This window comes from Vitis riparia, chromosome 19 (assembly GCF_004353265.1).
Source record: "Vitis riparia cultivar Riparia Gloire de Montpellier isolate 1030 chromosome 19, EGFV_Vit.rip_1.0, whole genome shotgun sequence".
Taxonomy (NCBI): domain Eukaryota; kingdom Viridiplantae; phylum Streptophyta; class Magnoliopsida; order Vitales; family Vitaceae; genus Vitis; species Vitis riparia.
Genome location: NC_048449.1, coordinates 8,911,578 through 8,933,303, shown reverse-complemented (window position 1 = coordinate 8,933,303; position 21,726 = coordinate 8,911,578). Strand labels below are relative to the sequence as shown.

At 33.3% G+C, this 21,726-nt stretch overlaps 2 protein-coding genes across 4 annotated transcripts; one reads left to right on the top strand and one right to left on the bottom strand.

Moving 5' to 3' along the window:
* Window positions 1-1,066: 1,066 nt before the first annotated feature.
* LOC117909605 lies at window positions 1,067-4,313 on the top strand. Its single transcript, XM_034823674.1, has 3 exons — window positions 1,067-1,291; window positions 3,597-3,697; window positions 3,849-4,313. Exons 1-3 carry the CDS (start codon window positions 1,240-1,242, stop codon window positions 4,128-4,130), a joined length of 435 nt encoding a protein of 144 aa, XP_034679565.1. The 5' UTR covers window positions 1,067-1,239; the 3' UTR covers window positions 4,131-4,313.
* A 1,799-nt stretch (window positions 4,314-6,112) lies between these two features.
* On the bottom strand, window positions 6,113-10,883 carry LOC117908464 (cysteine synthase 2-like). Of its 3 annotated transcripts, none has more exons than XM_034822060.1 (6): window positions 10,598-10,883; window positions 10,252-10,326; window positions 7,915-8,058; window positions 7,283-7,672; window positions 6,959-7,194; window positions 6,113-6,671 (listed from the first exon to the last, which is right to left on the bottom strand). In XM_034822060.1, the coding sequence occupies exons 1-6, from the start codon at window positions 10,793-10,795 to the stop codon at window positions 6,449-6,451; spliced, it is 1,266 nt and encodes a 421-aa protein (XP_034677951.1). In that variant the 5' UTR covers window positions 10,796-10,883; the 3' UTR covers window positions 6,113-6,448. The 3 variants fall into 3 exon arrangements, with proteins under 3 accessions (XP_034677951.1, XP_034677952.1, XP_034677953.1); XM_034822061.1 differs by having other exon boundaries at window positions 6,959-7,131; XM_034822062.1 differs by lacking the exon at window positions 7,915-8,058.
* Window positions 10,884-21,726: the final 10,843 nt, after the last annotated feature.

The window sequence follows — 21,726 nt, the reverse complement described above, 5'->3', positions numbered from 1 at the left end:
TCTTGGTAGGAGTCTTCCAATTATTCCTTATTTATGACACTTAGTTTAGTTCTGTTGGTTATCTTCTCAACAATTTTATACACACACACACACACACGTATCATTTCAATGAAAAATATTTTCCAAAACATCATACCCTGCTAGTGGGTACATGATGGTGAATCCATGCATGTCTGAATAGTGGTGTTTGGTCTTGTGCAAGCCTTTACTACCATGGAAGGCCTTGGACAACCTACGTAATATTTGAATTGTAGTATTCAAAAAGTCATAAACTTGGTTGAAGGGGCTGGTAAAGAATATGTGGGCCCACATATTGTGGACCCTTTCAAACATTAATAACTTTATTATTCTAAAGGGTTTTTCATTATATGGTTCATATCTTATGTGACATGAATGTTAGAAAGGAAGGGTAATAATGTAAACAAAGCATTAGTAAAAATATAAAAACTGTGTATAATTTATTGTACCTTTAAATTTTTTCATTTTTAATAAAAACATTAATATATATAACATAGAACATATAGCTACATGAAATCAATTTAGATATTTAGTTCTGTTTTTTTTCTTACCTAATTCTAAATGGAAAATGGTATTTGTTTTTTTTTTTAAAATTTTTTATTGAAAATAATTTATTTTTATATTATACGTAAGTTATTTTTAAATTTTTTTAACTTATTATTTATTTTTAAATTTTTTTAATTGGATAGGAAAAATTAAAATATTTTATTTTTTTTAAATACTAAAAGTGAGCCCCTAGCTATGAGTATAATAGCCTGTCAGACACTCAAAGAGTCACAATCATATTCCCCCACCATAGATCTTAAAAAAAGGGACAATATCATGACTGGACCCACTTGATCAGACCCCAGCATCCATAATGAAGCAAAATCTACGGCCACGATTTCCTCTACACATTATAGATCTCACCTACACACCTACCATATCAAAATCCTCAAATTCGCTCTTCTAAAATGACAAAACTACCCTCAAACTCTCGGAGACCAGAAAGGGTATTTTCGTCATCTAAAAATCACATGCCCTTTGAAATCTCCCTCTGACCGCCCTAGGGTTAGGGTTTTTCCCTGCACTCTCTCCTACAAAGTTTTTAGACATAAAACGCTACGTTTCAGTCTTTTTGATAACTTGAATCACAAAAGTTTTGGTTTTGAGCGGTGGTTATTCGTCAAGTTCTGGGCTTTTGCGCCCGTGGTCGTTCAAATCCATGATCATCTGCATCCCATGGATCAGTCTCCTGGCCAAACCACTCCTCCGATTGAAGAAGACGAGTGGGGTATGATATTTTTCTCATTTTTTCCAACACATGTCTGTTTATTCCTGAGAAAATCGAGAAAAAGAGACAACTTTGGTTCTCTGAGGGGGTCCAAGTAGTTAATTCTTTTACAGCGACACTAGGTAAATTTGATCTATTTAGTCATGTATTATGTGGCGTTTCTCTCATTTTCCCCATCAATCCTGTTTGGTTCCCGGGAAAACTAAGGAGACATGGGGTGTGCCATTACCTTCTGTTTGGTTCCTGAGAAAACCGAGGAAATAAACAATTTCTGTTAATCTAGGTCCGCGTTGTTTAAATTTATTCTCTTTTTGTTCTTTTGAAGCTTTTCTGAGCAGCCAAGCTAAGGTTTAATTTCTATATAAAGAGGATTATAGCATCTCTCTTATATTGCACTAACCGTCTGTTTGGTTTCTGGGAAAACAGAGAGAAAGATGGGGATTTATTTTCTCCGATCCTGGATAACTGAAATTTCTTTTCTTTTCATCATTTTACTGAGCAGCCATAAGAAGTGTGAAGTTGTTCTACTAGGATATGGGTTGTTGATGCTTTGATTGAATGAATCTGCAGATTCATTCAATCAAAGCATCAACAAACTATGCATGACACTTTATCAAAAAAAGAGAAAAAAAAAAAATCTGTAAATCACATGAATGCCACTTTACTGGACAATAATTTTTATGGGTATTTTTGGTATATTAATTGTGATTTGCTTTTATGTTTTCATTATTAATAGAGGTTTTTTTTTTTTTTAATTCCAATAAATCTGTTGTGATGATTATAAATGTGTGGAGATCCTGATTAGGAAATCTTTTGTTAAATGGTTTCATTTTTGCTTTTTGACTTGGGTCACTGTCTTCCAACACATCATTGGTTGGACTTCTAGAAAAATAGAGAACTCGTGTAAATTAAGCCAACGGTTTTCGTTGACACCAACGGAGAAAATTCAATGCTTTCCCATGCTGACATTCTATATCATTTAGAGAGGGTTAGGCTTGACCTTGAAGTAGTGGGGACAACTTTTTAGAGGAAAGAATTGAATTTAGAAACGCAAGTTTTGAATCAGAAATTGAGAAGAAACTTGAGATGGATCGTGGGCAGTAATAATGGATCATAGTTATTAAAGGTACACCTAGGCCCAAGATGTAGTGACCCCCAGCTATGATGCCTAATTGGACAGGAGGGCCTCATCTTTTGAGACAGAGATTGGGAAGAGACTCAGGATGGATCATGGCCAGTAATAAGGGGTCATAGCTGTTAAAGGTAGACCTACGCCCAAGGTGTGGCAACCCCCCAGCTACGATGCCTTGTTGAACAGGGGCACCTCATCTTTTGATACAGAGATTGGGAAGAAACTTTAGATGAATCGTGGTCAGGAATAATGGATTAAAGGTACACCTAGGCCCAAGGTGTAGCAACCCCAACTATGACGCCTTTAGGGAGATTTATATATGTTGTGTGCACGCGCGCCTGTGCGTGTGTCAAAGCACTGTAATGTTGCCCCTTTTTAAAACCATTTTACCCCTTTGAAAGCAAAAATGGTTATTCCTGTGATGCGGTGAAAAATGCCAACATTCAAAAAAGTGTTTATGCTTCTGCCTGATTTATGAATTATGCAGCACTCAAACTGATTTTTGAGTTACTTAGCCCCCAAACAGTGAAAAATAGAAGGGTTTTTCCTCTCTTTTTCCTCTCTCTCTCTCTCTCTCTCTCTTTAAATTTCTGAATGTATTTGAAATTTCATATCGTTGCCTTATTTTTGTGCTTGGGATCATTGCATATTGGGCATGGGGTTTTTTCTTGTTCTGGGGTGGGTGTGGGAGGAGGGGGGAAAGTGTAGCAGAGAAAGGACATGTAGAAAAAGGGTCAGATAGGGAAAAGGCGAGAAGGGCCAAACAGAACAATAGGTTGCAAAGTCAATCGAGATTCTTCCTTGCATGTGAACCAGCTGGGGAGCACTTGAGGAAAGTGGTATGTGCCTATTGTGTGGCAGGGGCCAAGAATCTCAATTTTTATGTGATATGTAACTGATTAAGTTGATTTTTCAGCCCTTGGGGTTTAGAATTAATGGAACCAAACTCTTTTACCTACCAAAAGCACTATATACTTGCCTTATGACAACTTACTTTTTTTTCTAGTATTGAAGGAAAATTATAGTTCTTTTAGCATACACCATTTAGTTTTCATGTAGCAAAACCTGTAAATTTTAGTGGATTTGGTGTTGTTCCATTGTATAACATGTATGTGGAAGTTATTCAAGTATTCAAACATTTTGACATTGTTGTGGTCTGATATGATTTATTAGACAATGATGACTTCGTGATTCCAAGCTTGGGAATAGGAGACCCAGATCACAGTAGAACTGATGTTTCAGAAGTAGAAGTTTCAAAACCATCTTCCCCAAAGGTTAGCTGCAGAACTTTATTTTGTTGACATGAAGAGGATTTTTTTATTTATTTATTTTAATTTTAAATTTTTAGTCATCTGCAGATGCTGGACTACTAATACTTTGAAGCTTTTATCCTTTCTTGTTGACATGCTTGTTGTACTTGGACAGGCTAAAAAAGAGGAGAATATTTACCTGGGACCCCACGGAGCTCCTCCATCACAATCAAAGCAGCAAGAGCTGAGCTCTTCCAGTCGTAAGCAGCGGTTCAAGCAGAAACTGAAGGAAGCCGACAGCAGGATCAGTGGGACGGGAAGAGAGAATAAGTTGGAGAATCTGAGAGAACTTGTGGGTGGTGGAAAAGCAGGTGTCAACATGTCAAAGGATTCTACCAAGGATTGGCTAGACCCACATTGTCACGAGGCTCAGTTTGAGAAGTGGTACAACCATTAGGTGGAGTATCTTAGAGCTTAACCTTTATAAAGTCTTTTCTATTTCTCTCAAGGTGGAATATATTTATTAAGGTTATGTATCTTGACAATAAGCCTCTGGTTGGACCTATTGGTATTGCTACTATTGCAGAAGATGCTGTGTTGATGAAATTTATGTCATGTTTGCTATTTCTATATTCCTTTCCGCAATGGCACAACGGTTTTGGTTGCTTGCTCAGAATTGGCTTCACAGCCAACAATATATAGTGATCTTTACTTTATAGTAGGCTTTGGGGCCTGGAATCCCATTTGCCCTCTACTTCGTGCAGCTGGTGCGCAGCTGGATTGTTGACAAGGTTCCTTTCACCAGCTCCCTAACTACATTTTTAGCCTTTTTTTCCCCTGTTGGTTCCATCCATCTTCAGTTTGAAAAGCGATGTTTGCTATAAAAGCTTGAGCCAAAAAGTATACTCTGGAGCTGTAAGACTAGGCATGAGAACAGGCCTTTGCCGAACTCTCTTCCGTTGTTGACATTGATACTTTTTTACGTCAATTCTGTGATTTGGTAGTATGGCAACCGATGTTTTAAAGACTGAATGAGCCGGTTGGGTCGTGGACCAGCAGCCTCTCCAGTCCGGTTGAGTGAAATGGACTGTTTATGGGTTGGGCTGTCGTCCAACTGTTTGAACTCTGTAACTACGTCCGGTTTCCCATGTAGTTGGAGCTGTAAGATTAGGCATGAGAATAGGCCTTGTTGAACCGTTTACCATTGTTGACATTATGGCTCTTTTTCTATGTGAATTCTGTGATTTGATAATATGACAACCAATGTTTTAAAACCCAGACCAAGGATCATCAATCGGTAGCCTCTCCGATCTGATCCGATTGAGTGAAATGAACCGATTATGAGTTGGGCCGTTGTCAAACTGTTTGAACTGTGTCTGGTTTCCTTTGGAGTTCAGCTACAAGACTATGGAGCTGTAAGACTAGGCCTTTGTCGAGCTCTCCATTGTTGACACTTGACACTATGGCACTTTTTTATTGTCTATTTCGTGATAACCGATATTTTAAAAATTGGATCGTCTGGTCCAATCGGCCCGGTTGAGTGAAATGGACCATTTATAAGTTGGGCCGTCGTCAAACCGTTTGAACACTGTCCGGTTTCCTATGAAGTAGTCAACTTTTGTTTGTCCAAAACATTGATGGATTTCCTCTTCTGGCCCAAAGTTTCTTACTACCAAGCTCACCAACCTATCATATTTTGATGTGGGATTGGTAATTGGCTATGAAGGAAAAGAAACTCGGTAGACACTGTAGCTAGGGACCTGCAATTGACAAAATGAACAAGGGCCCACCGAGCTGTACAACTCCTTGGGTGTAAATATTATGGTAAATTTTTATATATTAATGTTATTTTCAAATTGTTATCATATAAAATTATAAAATATTTAAGCAGGTATAAATATTTGCACACACATTTATGTATAATATAATATAAATTAATTGATATAGTAATTTTTAAAACAATGACATACATATAAAATAAAATAAAATATTATAATTTTCTTTTCACTTTAAATATATCTTTATATTTAAATATTACACGTATTCTATTTAATAAAATTTAATATATTATTACATTTATATTTATTTTTATCATTTGATTTTATATATCCAATATATAAAAAATATTATTAAAAATTTTAATTATATATTTTAAATTTCTTAAAATTAATATTAATTTTAATAAAATACAAATTATATATTTATAATGTAACCATTTCGACCATGATTCAATCATGGGTTTGACCAGTTTCATCATTAAATAGTGAATATAATTTTTTCGATTCAACTACTGACTATTTTTAAAACATTGGTGACCGACTCAAACAATGAATATGTAAATGCAAATGGTAGGCATGAAAACCCGGGTTGGGCCAATAATTCATTGCTGAACTCCTGATCCCAAAATCAATCACTACAAGAACACTCATAATCCCAAAATTGATCTCTAGAGCAACTCACAAGGCGACTTGATTTATTGATTTTTCATAGAAAAATGATAATGAACTTTGTATGCACTTCTCCTCTATGTAGAAGTATGAATGTCCTAGCCCTTACCAGTTACTAATATGGATCTCTCTGCATCCGCACCATTGTCTTGGTTCAAAAATCAGACCATGGCTTCATACTCGATCTCACATGAGATGCTTTCTAGTGAGCAGCCTGATCGTGCTACTCCAACTTTAGTAAAACATCTTGCAGCTCAAACTGGGGTCAATAATGTTCAGACATCAAAGAGTTGAATGAGACTGATACCTTTTGGCCAGAAAAAAAATCTCAGCTGATGCCAAGGAACTCTAACCCGGTTGCTGTGGGTGTCAAACCATGCTGAGACAGATACTGGGAATCGTAAAATTTGCTCAGATGCCTCATCCCACTGTCACACAGAATTGTTACAATTGTGTGACCAGGGCCGATCGACTGTGCCACTCTGACAGCTCCAACGCAGTTCATGGCTGAAGAACTCCCGACAAATAGTCCATCATTCTTGAGAAGATACCTGATGAAAGTTTAAATGGGAACATAGAATAAGAGCCAATGCTCAAGAAAAATACAACTGTTAAAGATGTTCTTCAGGGTGGCCAAGAAATTTTAGAATTTTACATTTTTCACCATTTGGTTACCACTTCCCTTCCTTGGAGGCTCCCTTTCTTTCATAGAAAGGGTAGAGAAAGAAGCATGTGCCACCATATCATTCCGATGGGATTTTACTTCTTTTTTCTCTAGATTTAGACAACCGCACGGCAATATGAAGAAATACACAAAGGGGGCAAAGTTTGGACCAACCTGGACATTTCAACAGCTTCCATATCTGTGCCTCGGAAAGCCCCATCAAGTTCTGCCATCAAAAAATTCTGGGTCAACCGGTTGATTCCAATGCCTTCAGTAATAGTATCAAATGGATTCTTCAGTCTCCGTCCTTCAGCCTCCTCTCTAGTGTACATTACTCCCCTTGTTATCTTATTGAACAAGCCAGAACCAGGAGGATCAATCAGAAAGCATTTGATATTTGGACTTTTTTCCTGTTGAACATGTAATGACTACAGTGACTTTCCTGGCACAATTGAAGTGCAGAAAAAAGGTTTGATAAAAAGATGGAGGAAAAATAACCTGGAGAGACCGGGAAACACCAGCCAGAGTGCCACCAGTTCCTGCAGCTGCCACGAAAGCATGCAGATCACCACCGGTCTGCTCCCATATCTCAGGCCCAGTACCCTCATAGTGAGCTCGGAAATTTGCTAGGTTTTCAAACTGATCTGCAAAGAAACCACCTTTACAATTGCTTGAGAAAACTGAATTTTGTTTCTCTTCCTCAGATATATGACCATTGGCTTGCACTAGGCCATCAGCATCCATTCCTATATATTTTCCATGCTTTGATGCTAATTCATTTGCCTCCAAAGCTCTCCTCCTTGCAACATTGACATAGTGGTCTTTATGTGTAATTGAAACTGGTCTTACTCTTTCAACTGTAGCTCCAAGGGCTTCAAGAATTTGAGACTGAGAAAAGTTGCACAAGTAATTTTTTTTTTAAATGAAATAAAAATAAATAAATAAATAAAAGCGGGGAATTAAAAAGGAAACAAAAAACCTTAATAGTACCTAAACTAGATAATTTCCTTTTTCTTTGGAAGAAGAGAAAAGAGCGCATAATGGTTAATTGGCTATACAAGTCCAGTAAAAGTTTCCAAACTCAACAAGCACAGCTATGAGGTTTACAGAAGAATAAAGTTCATACATACTTTCTCAATGGCAACATCATCTGGGATAACAACATGACATTTGCATCCATATGCAGGAGCCACAGTAGCAAGGCTAATGGCAGTGCTACCAGCACTGCCCTCTGTCACTACTCCACCTGGAGCTAGCTGGCCAGATTCCAGAGCCTTTATATGGCCACAGGTAACAATGAGCAACAAAGAAAACAGAATAGTTAACAAGGACAGCACAAAACAACTAAGAGACTAGGCATGGAATTATCAAAAAACAAAGTACATGAAATATCAAGGGCAAATGAGCCACCAACACTTACCCACATCCTTCAATATTCTTTTAGAATCTAATATTTGCATATTGGGTGATGTAGGACAACCCTTGGATGGTTGTTTACAACCAGATAAGATGGCATTGGCCTTCAATATTTTAAGATTTAAAAAGAGCAATGGAGAATAAAATTATACCAACATGAAAAAGAAAATAAAAGATTGACAGAAAAGAGGAAAAGGATAGAGAAGAAAAGATAGGATAAAACCTTAAAAATTCACTAAGATTTTCTAGGAGTCTCATCTAGAAGGAAAGCATCAGATTCTTACCATTGAAAATTGCAAGGCTTGAAAAAAATTTTCATATTATTCATTATCATTCATCCATTTATAGCAATTAACCTTATTTATAGTCTTTAAAAAAACCTTATTAACTGAATAAAACCATGAAAAAAAGAAACTAAATGTACATAGAACTAATAAGAACTAAATCTCCAAAATCTACCAAATAATGGAGTTAACTTTTTTTTTTTTTTTTTTGGGAATTAGAAACATAAAGAACTTTTTGGAAACTTATTTGTAATAAGAGTTCCTGATAAAGAAGATTTTCTAGAAACTTTCTAAATTCCAAATAATATCAACGACAACTAAACTTGACTCTAGAAAACTTGAATCGGTAAAATTTTCTCTCCTTTTCCTTTTCTTGGATAGATCTTGGAGACTTGTATCCATTGCTAGGTTTATAGTAGTACCAATATAGCAGTATGATTAGATTCTCAAGCATCACAACATAATGAAGCAATCTACAAGTGCTGCTTGACTTTGAGGGGGCTGTTTGTATTTTCCTAGATATAAATTACAAGTATTATCAATTTACAAAATTTATTATAGAATGCCATTCTGATCGTTTAGTATGGCCGTAATTGCTTTGATGTACAAAATGAATTATAGCCTTCAAAGAATATGGAAACAAATAAACTAATTTAATTTCCACAGGACTTGTGTCCTTAGCTAATTCTGTATCCTGTTGGTGACTGATCATGATCACTCAATTTTTCGCAATGCTTGAACACATAGATGACTGATTCCCACTGGACTATATTTATCTGATGGTTGATTTGTATGCCTATAAGGACGGATTCCTTAACATTTAGAGCATATTCAATTTTAAAGAAACCGAATGGCCCACAGCGTTCTGTAGAATTAAGAATTTCAGATGTAGAGATGCCTCATCCTATCCCTTAGAAAAAAAGGGTTCTGTAAGAAATGATTGTAAACTATTAGTAGCCCTAGAAAGAAAACACAAAACTGGTCCCAGAAATCTACTTTCATAAAGACAATCTCTCCCATACAAACATCAAATATGAAGAGTGAAATCAAGGGAATAAAGATGATTGATAGCCATTTGATACCCTAATGTGTTCCATTTTGTTATAAAGAATTGAAAATACAAGACAGGAATCGGATCAACAATGAAAGGAGGAAAGACAAGTAGTGGGCCACTTCAATGATATTGCATAGGAACATTTGAAAGATGAGAAAAAGAAAGTGTTATGCATCTTGTGACAATGCTTAAGATTCATAATCAATCCCTCCTTGTAATTACTAGCATCAACACTATATTGACTTCCATTTCTTTTTACTCATCAATGCAGCCCGATAAGAACTAATCACCCAATAGGGATAAAACTTTAAATCACATACAAAACAAAGAATCAATTCATGAAAACAGGGTAACTTATGTTTTGTTTGGATATACTTCCTCTTTTATATTTTTAAAAAGCAGAAAACAGAAATATTTTTTAAGAAGTAATATTTTCCTCACATCCATATTAAGCTATAAACTCTTTTAAGTAATAAGCTATAAACTCTTTAAATAAAATTGGAGCCTCAAAGCTCTTAATTCAGCTTAAAAAGGAGCTTTTGCCTTCTCTAGAGTAAATCTAACCAGGGCCTTAAACACAAGGAAACTCCCCCCCCCCCCACCCACAATGTGACTCCTATAAGACAACTCTACTTAGTTGAATCCACTTTTCGATTCCTGTTTCAAAGAGCATAAAACTCTAAATTTTCCTTCTACCGGTAAAAATGACTCACCTCTTCAATGATTTTCACTGCTACTCTATCTTTCACACTCCCTCCTGGATTCAGAAACTCAGCCTTCCCAAGAATCTGCACAAACAGGCAAAAGAAGAAGCATAAATAAATTAACAATAAAATGTAGGACACAGATAACAAAACTGGAAATTTGAAAGGATCCAAGTCAAAAATTAAAAAAAAAAAAAAAAAAAAAGAAAGAAAAAAGAAATGCAAGATTGAAGAGGAAGACTGAAATTGCCAATAAATTTACAAAGACCCGGTTCACAAAAATGGAAACAAACAAAGACCCAGATCACAAAATCAGAAAAGGATGAAAACTTGAAGCAATAAAGATTAAAATGACCTCGCACCCAGTGGCTTCAGAGAGGCTATTGATTCGAATCAAAGGGGTGTTGCCAATGGCTTCAATAAGTCCTCTTCTTGGCTTCTTTTTCGATATCGGTTTGTGGGTTTTTCTGGATCGAGAATTGCAGAGGAGATAGGAGAGTACAGCGATGGAGAGAGCAGCAAAAACAGGCCCTGTGACCTTCACAGGCGCCATTGTTGTGGTGACTAGAACTCGAGACCTTCGGAATTCGGAACAATCAGCAAATGGCCTTTCCAGGGTACGAGTCTCCTTACAGGTAATGGCGGCGTTCCACCTTACCCGCCTTCATGCTTAAGAGAATTATGTAAATATACACCCGTTAAAAAATAAAATAAAAATAAAAAAATGGAAAAAAGGAAAATTACTGCATAGATTCGGTTGTTAGAAATAAGCAATGTTTTCATTAGCGTATCGATGATTTGAATTAAAAAAGTTATCGATTCACCCACAAGTTGGGCTGTAGGTCGTGAAATTATAAATAATAATTTATATATTATATAAAATTTTAAATAATTATAATAAATTAAAATTATATATAATTAATTTTTTTTTAATATATTTCATTTTTATATTTTACATATCTAATTAAATGATGAAAATAAATATAAATATATTAATGTTTTAAATTTTATTAAATAGAATATTTATGATATTTAAATATAAAGATATATTTAAAATAAAAAATTGTAATATTTAATTTTATTTGTATGTCTTTTGTATTTTATTATTTTGAAATTATTATATTAATTAATTTATATTATTTTTTAATTACATTATATAATTATTATAAAAATAAATGTGAAAGTGTTTAATACTTTTATACAATAAAAATTTTGGCTTCAATTTTTACACTCGAAGGTCCTAATTCAAGCTCTCCAGCTCTCAAAATTTTTTTCTTCTCACTAACTAATTCCATATAAAAAATTAATAATATATATATATATATATATATATATGTATGTATGTATGGATTATGGGGTATAAACGACATGCAAGAATCATTAACTTGTAAGACTAAAAACTTATAGGGCTTGATGACAAATGGCTTGGATGGGCTCCTCATAGAGTGATCCGGTTCCCTTATGAAATGTTGTCGTTTTGGTGCAAAATGCATTCAAATATTTTTTTTAGCTTAAAAAGAAAAAATATTGAATTATCCAATTTGGAGAGAACCGACTAGTTCATCGGTCTGACAGTCGGTTCAATCAATTTGATTCAATTCAATCTTTGGCAGACCCATTTAGTTAGACCAAATAGGAACCGTGATTTGGTCGGCAATTGAACTGGCCGGTCCAATCCAGTTTTTAAAACCATGGAAATAAGAGAAGAAACCATAATCAAACTTTAATTTCTATCGTTTCTATATATATTTTTTTCTTGTCTTGGTTATTATCCTCTTTCATAAATCACAATCTAAAGAAGTTTTAAAAAATTCTTCTTCAAAAGGTATCTTAACATATTTTCTTAGGTAGACATTTTTATTTTTGTTTAAGAGTTTACTTTTATGATGATTTTAATTTCTAGGGTTTTATTCTAAATATACAAGAATTCTCTTTATAGGGACTTTAATTCCTAGAGTTTCATTTTGAGTACCGAAGAAATCTCATTTCCTTAAGATCCATTACAAAATCGAGATTGAATTTTTAGGGTTTCGATTTGAATATCTTAGAAATTTCATTTTCTTAAAGTTACATGACAAAACCAAAGTAATCTGACTAAAAAAATTTGAATTTTGAATCTCAAAGCTTAGAGTTTTATGACTCAAACTTCAAATTTTTACATGAATAGATATAATGTCTTCTATTTCATGATTTTTGTTATATTATATTGTTATTGCTATTATCATTTTCATTCTTATTTTTTCTTATTGTTTTTGTAGTTAATTCTTTTTCATGCATCCTTAGAGATCTCTTTGGATTTTAACTTTGTTCTTTTCATTTAGGTATACACATATCTAAATTTTAGTTTTTTTAATTATTTTTTTATGGTTTAATTAATGTCTTTGTCTTATTTTTCAATTTGTGGTTTCTGTTGAGATATTAGGAATGTTTAGATATTAGGAATGTTGAGATATTAGGATATTAATTGTTCTTTCCTTATATCATTCCTTCCTTGTATCATTCTTTCCCTTTCTTAAAATGGTGATTACCCTTTATATATACTCTGTACATGAACGACCAAAAAAAATTTATTTTAAATTTTTTTTACTTAAAAAAACCATACAAAAAAAATAGCGAACAACCTTTGCAACAGGAATCCATGGATTAATAACATTCCGTGATTAGCAATAGACCATAATCCGGAACCTTGTCAAGGCATCAGGGTCGAAATAATCAATGAAAAACTACCATTCATCAATTTGAAGTTGGTATTAGAGCCATGGAACTGAAATCCTGGATATTTTGTCGGTAAGGCCAGTCATCGCCCCTCCTTTGCGATAAAAAAAAAAAAAAGTAAAAAAAATACTATTGTTTTTCAATTTGAAGGTACTTTTTATCCAGGAATTATTTTGACTAAATCAAACTATGACGTTTGGTCACAACTCATAGAGATGCATATTGCCGAATAGGAAAAACTTTCCTACATTCGAGGTAAGACAAATCCACCAAAAGAGTCAGAAAATGGATATGAAAAATGGTATGCTGAGAATCGAAAGGTGAAGAGATGGTTGTTAATGTCCATGAGTCCAGAAATTATGAAGCATTACTTACGCTTACCCACCGCTCAAGAAATTTTGAGTGCATTATCAAAGGCCTTCAATGATGGAAGTGATGAATTACAAGTTTTCACTTTGAATAAAAAATCCTTTACTGCCAAACAAAGCAGCAGGTCTCTTTCTGAATATTATGGAGAGTTAACTGAAATTTTTTGCGAATTGGATCATCGGGATAAGGTAGTCATGAAAGACCTTGAGGACATGGCAACATACCGGAAATCCATTGAACGACAACGGGTGGACATCTTTCTTGCTAGATTGGATGGTGACTTTGAGCAAATTCGAGGAGAGATTCTACGCAAAGATTCTCTCCCCGATTTGGAATAATGCTATGCACTGATTCGATGAGAGGTAGTGCGTCATGCTAGTATGGAAGCAGAATCTGAAAACCCTGACACCTCAGCTATGGTAGTCCGACAGCGATCAACCTAGAATTAGCAGGACCAATCCAAGACCAACCATCCTAAGACATACCCTAATATTGATAAGTCAACCTTCAAATGCACTCACTGCAATAAGACTGGTCATACCAAGAGTTGTTGCTTTGAAATTGTGGGATATCCATACTGGTGGGATCATAATCGTGATCAACGGAAGAAGGATTCCAAGAAAACCTTGATTGCAGTTGTTGCGAAAATAAAAACAGAGGCTAATGTTGATGAAAAAGCCTCTGTATTGGTAGCCGCTACAGATTATGGTGACAATTTTTTAAATACTTCTACACTTGTTATTAATAGTGCATGGATAATTGATTCTGGTGCTACAGATCATATGACTTTTAATTCTAGACAGGTTTCACCCCTTAGACCTTCCTCATAAAAAATTGTTTCCACAACCAATGGTAACACAACCCCAGTCATTGGGGAAAGATCCTTAACTCCACACCGTCATAATAGAGGTATTCCTAAACCCACATATGAACCTGAATTGTCTACCAAAGTCAAATATCACATGAGCAACTATGTGTCTAACCATCGTATGTCTGAATCAAATAAGTCATTTGTAAATCAATTATCTATTGTAGTTATTCCTAACAGTGTGCAGGAAGCCTTGGCTGATCCAAGGTGGAAAGCAACCATGCATGAAGAGATGAAATCATTGCAGAAGAATGAAACATGGGAACTTGTAGAATGTCCACTAGGAAATAAGCTAGTTGGGTGTCGTTGGATCTATATTGTGAAGTACAAGGCAGATGGTAGTATTGAACGATTTAAAGCAAAACCGGTAGCAAAAGGGTACACTCAAACTTATGGAATTGACTACACAGAGACATTTGCACATGTAGCTAAGATCAACACAGTTCGAGTATTACTGTCTTTAGTTGCAAACCTGGATTGACCATTACAACAGTTCGATGTGAAAAATGTCTTTCTGCATGGCAAGTTATCTAAAGAAGTATATATGGATATTCCACCATGATGCATGGTGTCAGAAAAACAATGTCAGAAGGTGTGCAAATTGAAAAAGTCATTGTATGGGTTGAAGCAATCCCCGAGAGCATGGTTTGGAAGGTTCACAAAGTCGATGAGAGCTTTTGGCTATCGTCAAAGTAATTCATATCACACTTTGTTCCTGAAAAAGCAACATGGTAAGATTACGACACTCATTGTATATGTGGATGACATGGTAGTTATAAGAAATGATCCTGAAGAAAGAAAAGCTCTACAAAATTATCAATCTAGAGAATTCGAAATGAAAGATCTTAATTATCTGAAATACTTTCTTAGGATTGAAGTTTCTCAATCAAGTGAAGGAATTTTTCTGTCTCAAAGAAAGTATGTCTTAGATCTTTTACAGAAGACTGGAATGTTGGGATGTCAACTTATTGATACATCAATAGAAAAAAGTCTGAAATTGTGTGTTAAGCCTAATCAAGTATCAACCGATAAGGGAAGATACCGGAGACTTGTGGGGAGATTAATGTACTTAGCTCATACAAGACCAGATCTTGCTTATGCATTGAGTATAGTAAGTCAATACATGCATAATCCTGGAGAGTAACATATGAATGCAGTCATGCGTATTTTGAGGTATTTGAAGAATGCTCCTAGGAAGGGAATTTTGTTCACTAAAAATGTTGATCATCAGAGTATAGAAGTATATACTGATGTTGATTGAGCCGGTGCAGTGGATGATAGGCGATCTACATCTGGTTACTTTACCTTTGTAGGTGGTAATCTTGTGACATGGAAAAGTAAGAAGCAGAATGTCGTCGCTCGTTCAAGTGCAAAAGCGAAATTTAGGGGTATGGTTCTAGGACTTTGTGAGGCATTATGGCTAAGATTCCTCTTATAGGATTTAGGTTACCTATCTAGGCAACCAATCCGATTTTTTTGTGACAATAAAGTCACATATGATATTGCTCATAATCCAGTACAACATGATCGTACAAAGCATGTCAAGGTGGATAGATTCTTCATTAAGGAGAAGTTGGATGATAAGATTGTGAAATTGCTTAAGATTCGATCAAAATATCAATTGGCCGATATCCTCATCAAAGCTACAATCTCAAGTCAGATGTTCTTAAAATTTTTAGACAAGTTGGGCATGTGTGACATCTATGCACCAACTTGAGGGGGAGTGTTGAGATATTAGTAATGTTTAAATATTATGAATGTTGAGATATTAGGATATTAGTTGTTCTTTCCTTATATCATTCTTTCCCTTTCTTAGAATGGTGATTACCCTCTATATATACTTTGTACATGAACGAATGAAATAATCAATGAAAAACTATCATTCATCAATTTGAAGTTCTGTATTAAGTTTATTGAATTCATAATTGGATAATTTGTTTTCTCTAAACTAGGATTTTTTGTTGATGTCCTCAAAGCTCTATTTTTTTCAATAGGAAATGGTTCCCTTTCAAGAATTTTTTTCCTATCAAACCTTGGGAAAAGAAATTTATCATGCCTTTTCAAAAGCATTACAAATAAAATATGTGTTTAAGCTTGAAATTTGTTTATACATTTATTTATATATGTTTTTTTTTTGTTAAGGTCGTCAAAGATATTTTTGTTTGAATAGGAAATAATTCCATGATTTTTTTTCACTTATAACTTCATTTATAAAACCTAGGGAAAAAAATCTTTCATTCCTTTTTAGTAGTTCTCAAAATCGAATACACATCTAAGCTTGAAATTTGTTTATATATTTATTGATATTGGTTTTTTCCCCATTTTTTGTTAACATCCTCAAAGATATTTTTGTTTTAACATAAAATAGTTAATTGAAATTTTTCTAAGATTTTTTTTTTTTCATTTAAGGCTCTATTTATAAAACTTAAGGAAAAGAAATTTGTCATGTCTTGTAGTATATTTAAAAGTAATTTTTTTTTAATATGATGATAATTTATCGAAGGAAAAAAAAAAACATAAAATAGTTGCTTCATAAAGTACTTGGTGCTTTGTTGGTAGATTTTCATTGGTACATGGCTTGGTACTCAAATTAGTTGCAAGCTTACAATGTGACCTTAAAATCCTATACTACTTATTTTTGGTGAATAAATAATATGAATTGTCGATAATTAGTATTGCAATGATGTTACCACATATCAAGTTTTTAACCTAAGTCAATGCTTGTATTTTCCAAAATATACTATTGTAGAAAAATAAATGATCGCATGAGAGTGCTTAATGATATTGACATATGACATCATTTGTATTCATTATTGTATTTGCATTTGATTGAGGTTACTTTATATATTTAATGACTATTAGTCCATTTAATGTATGTTTGAGTTACTTTACATGTTGATCTTTGTTTTATTTTTAATAAAATATGGGTATGACATAAATATACTATACTTTTAATATACATATACTAATATTACAATACACTATAATAAGACTTGATTCGAAACTTTTGATTTGTTTACAAAACTGACAATAATGGGTTACTATGCTATGCTCCATAACATGCTTGATGTTATAAACAAACCTTAGAAGTAAAATATAATATCAATTTGAAGTCACAAGACTTCTAATATTTTTAATAAAAATTAAGTAATAAATTAATGCATTAAGTGGATGGTGGTCATACACTAGAGTGCTATGTTGGATGCCAATAGGTACACAAAAACATCTTTAACATTGTTACTTTTATTATAAAAGCTTAGTATGATAAAATTCATTACACTTGCAACATAAAAACACTCACATTACGATACATTACAACTTAATTTATAAAGTTTTGAATGTTTTTACGATACCGCCAATTATAGGTTATCACACTATACTTCCTACCATGCTTTATACCATAAGCCAACCTTAGAAATTAAATAAAATACCAATTCACAAGATATATAAGTTTTTTTTTTTTTTTTAAAGAAACCATTGTGTATTTTATCAAAAAAATGTTGATTGATAATAACATTGAAATATTTCCTTGTAAGTTCTAAGAGAAGATGACAAAATAAAAGGTAAAACTTTTGACACAACTTCTAATATTAGATGATAATGAAGTTTGGGAGACCATTTACCAATGCATAGTATTAAACCAAAGTTTGGTTAATCTTGATTTTGTTTATAATAAAATAAGATTTAAAACTAATGATTTACTCTAAGTTTGTTTAGTAAGAAGATTTTCAAGTGACAATCATAAACATAAATCAAGCCAAAAGAAAATTAAGAAGAATGAGAAAAGCTTTCAAGTCCCATTTGTTTAAGATCTCTTTGTAAGGTTGTTGATGCACTAAGATTATGTATTTTATTTTTGCATAACAAAATTATCCAAGTTCTAAATTGTTTTTAAAATTTTTTATCATTAGATAATTTCACATTTCCAATTAAAACATTAAGCTAAATCCTTTCTAAACTTGTCTTAAAAGGCTTTAAGAAGCTAAACATAAGTTGTTGGAGGTTCTAGACTTCAAGTTGGGTTGTTTAAGCACTTTACAATGCAACCAGTTAAGGTTCAAGGAATCAGTTGAGCTTGTTAGGCTCAACCAATCGAGGTGCATTTCATACCCCTCATTTTTCAGTAGCATATGTCTAGTTGGTTTGGGCAAAGCCTTGAGCGATCAAGGACCAATCAAGGATCAATTAATGTTTTGACCTCCAATAGTCACTTACCAAAGCATTAAATGTTCAACAATTAGTGAATCGATTGAACCGATTGCCTGATCAATCAAACCTAAACTGTGTCTAACAACTTGTTTGGGCTTCCAAACCCTATTTAAAGCTCTAAACTTCTTTGTTTTTGTAAGGGTGCTAAATCTTTTATGACTACTATTTGAGCCTTGGGGGAGTGTTTTTTCAAACTTGCATATCAATTAGTGTACCTCAATCCTTGTTTATCTTGTATTATTGGAACTTAGATTTCATATTAGGATTTTTTGAGAATATTTCTTATCATTTCTTGTAACTTTTGTGAGGTGAGCTCAAGTATAAGTATCACTTGAGGAAAGAGTTTGGAGACTTGTCTTGAAATGTCTTGTTGTAAATGATGTTTGGAGTAATAACTCCAAGAGAGAGTTTGGAGCCAAAAGTCTAAGAGGGTTGATTGGAACCATAAATCAATTATAAAGCTTGGAGGCTTGTGTTGGAAGCCTTAAATTAATGGAATCCTCACTCAGTTAAGAACTTGAGGAGAGTGGGCGTAGGTCGAGTTTCGTTGAACAATTATAAAATCTTGAGTTTACAATCTCTCTTCTTTGCTTTCCTTATTTTAGATGCAATTGATTTTCTATTTTATTTGCTATTTAATTTCATATATTTGTCATTTGAATTCATATAGTTTAAATTTGTAAAAAGTGATCATTACCTTATTTACTCCCCTTCTACAGTGATTATCTTAGGTTGTTTTAACTAGAATCTTAAAAAACACAAGAATGTTAAAACAATTTGCATGTAAATGAATTCGTTGTACTCCATTTATATGTCATTAATTTTTTTTTTCTTTTTTTCTCTCTCATTCAATGGGTAATCCATTAATATATTGTATCTTCAAAGAAAGAAGTTAGTATAAAATGATTATCATACTAGAAATTCAAATACTTAGGCAAAGTAGAATTTAGTTATTTTAATATTTATGATCTATATATATATATATATATATATATATATATATATATATATATATATATATATATATATATATATATATATATTTCAATGTAATATGATACTTAATAGATGCTAGACATCTTATTCAAAAAATTCATGAGTATTGTTCAATACAAGCTAGAAGTTTTTGTTTACTATCTTGTTACAAATTTTTTATACATATTTTCCTACTTGAATATGAATCAAGGTTACTTATGTATACCTCATTATTTGGATATTGTTGGAAATTTCACTTACTTATGATGATTTAGGTTGCTCCACATTTGTGTCAATTCAATGAACATTATTCCTTGTATCATCCATTTAACAACTTTTTGTAAGGAAAGTGTTTGTTTGAAATAAAAAAAAGATTGAGTAGATTTTGATCATGTCATAATGTATCATATTTGTAGTATTTTTACATTGTAATGTTAGTAGATTTATATCATAATTTTAATCTAATAGGCTAAAAACCTTCACAATGTATTACTATTAACAATATACAACATACATACATGAGTTAAATATAAAGCTTCAGTACATAGATCTCTAACTACACATTATAGTGTATTACATCAACTCATGAATGAAAATGTCAGGAAATTTTGTTGAAATATTGATGAAATTTAGGATATTAGGAGTGGTCGATACAAAATTGGGCATCGATTATCGATCAAGTAAAAAATTGTCGAAAAATTGCCAATATGTTGACAATATTTCAACATTTTTCAATTTTTTGGGGAATTCCCACACTCCAGCTTCCTCTTACCTACTTAGTTAACTTGGGCATAGCACGCTCCAGCTAGTCAACTCAGTCAAAGCACACAAATGATAAAACTTATACAATGGAAAAAAGATTCAAACCCAGGTTAAAAGGTTCAAATTGAACCCTTGGCAACTACTAAACCAACTTTGCTCTTTGTTGTATATGAACAAACATTACTCTATTAAATATATTATAGTTGTGTTTACATATATTTTTATCCTTAACCATACCTATATCAATTATACCTACAAAATAACTTTAACATGTATTCATTTGAGATTGTAATGCACTACTTCCTGATTGGAGAGTGTTGAGATAGAGCCCTTAAAAGCAAGACATAATGTAACAAAGTTAAACTCGAGTTCCCACTTATCTATCCATCATTTGCATTGATATTGATTTGAGCATTCAAGCTTGCATCACTTGCACTGTACATCACTTGGGTGCATTAAGAGTTTCACGAAAGGTTGAAGTCATGGGTTCCTTGCAAGATTGATAAGTTCATAGTTGGTTTATAGACTTAGGCAATCTATATGAGGTTGTGGTGTACTACTTTCTAATTTGAAAAATGAATTCTCTTGGCCATTGGGATAAGTTTCCCATGGTGAGTGCACTAGTATATATGATCACACATTAGACAAAACTTACAATGAATCATGACATTGACTATCGGGTAGTCAGAATTTATCAAACTATTATACTAGATGAACTCTCAATTTTGAGAGGATGGTGAGCCTGTACTGAAGTCATCATGAGGCTTTGACCTATGGGTGAGACTTTAAGGTGGTCATATATTCTCTATCGATTAGGTCATTATTGATAGAAACTGGTGATAATGAGTATTCTCAATAGAGACACCATGATATCTCATGAGATTGAGATAGTGCATTCACTTAAGTGATCTTAAGGAATTATGTTCATGAAATATGTGGCATTGCAATAATTCTTTTAGTGAAATTTGACACATACTCTTCATGAGTTAAGGTATGTCATTTGATCACATAATAGGAGGATCTGTAACTAAAGAATTTGAGAGGTAATCTTGAGAGGTTAATAACACATATCTCATTAGATTATAGACACTAATTCAAGGGAAGTCTATATGCAGTGGATAATGGGTCACAAACTTGAGTTCTATCTCTTTGTAATATACATATGATATTAGAGTGCAACTGACTCTTTATAATAGAATGTTGAGTCAACTTTAGAATTGGATTGTGAAGAAGTCGGTATTTTCCTATGAGTTCTAATGGTCCCCACTTGAGTTTCATATTCATGGTGACATAGTTTTGAGGGTATTTTTTGGGTTTTTAATTTATATATGTGCATAAAGGTGTTTTGGTAAAAATACAAGGTTGCATTAGATCATATGAATGGTATTTTTGGATTAGACTAATTAATTAATTAAGACCCAAATGGACTAGATTAAGTGACCCAAGCCTAAGTTCAACTTAAGTCACTTAAGCACATAAGGAAACCTATATAACCCTCTTTAAAGGTTTAGGGCTTCAAATTTTCACTCTATTTTTAGAGATTCCAAAGAGAAAACCTTTTCCCTCTAGAGAGAATGAAACCCTTA

Bases quoted from the DNA above. Each gene is read 5' to 3' on its own strand.
- LOC117909605 (XM_034823674.1), top strand. From the start codon at position 1,240: ATGGATCAGTCTCCTGGCCAAACCACTCCTCCGATTGAAGAAGACGAG. The intron at 1,292-3,596 runs GTATGATATTTT...ATGATTTATTAG, and splicing joins GATTGAAGAAGACGAGTGGG to ACAATGATGACTTCGTGATT. The intron at 3,698-3,848 runs GTTAGCTGCAGA...GTACTTGGACAG, and splicing joins CAAAACCATCTTCCCCAAAG to GCTAAAAAAGAGGAGAATAT.
- LOC117908464 (XM_034822060.1), bottom strand. From the start codon at position 10,795: ATGGCGCCTGTGAAGGTCACAGGGCCTGTTTTTGCTGCTCTCTCCATC. The intron at 7,673-7,914 runs GTATGTATGAAC...AACTTTTCTCAG, and splicing joins ATGATGTTGCCATTGAGAAA to TCTCAAATTCTTGAAGCCCT. The intron at 7,195-7,282 runs GTTATTTTTCCT...CATGTTCAACAG, and splicing joins GTGTTTCCCGGTCTCTCCAG to GAAAAAAGTCCAAATATCAA.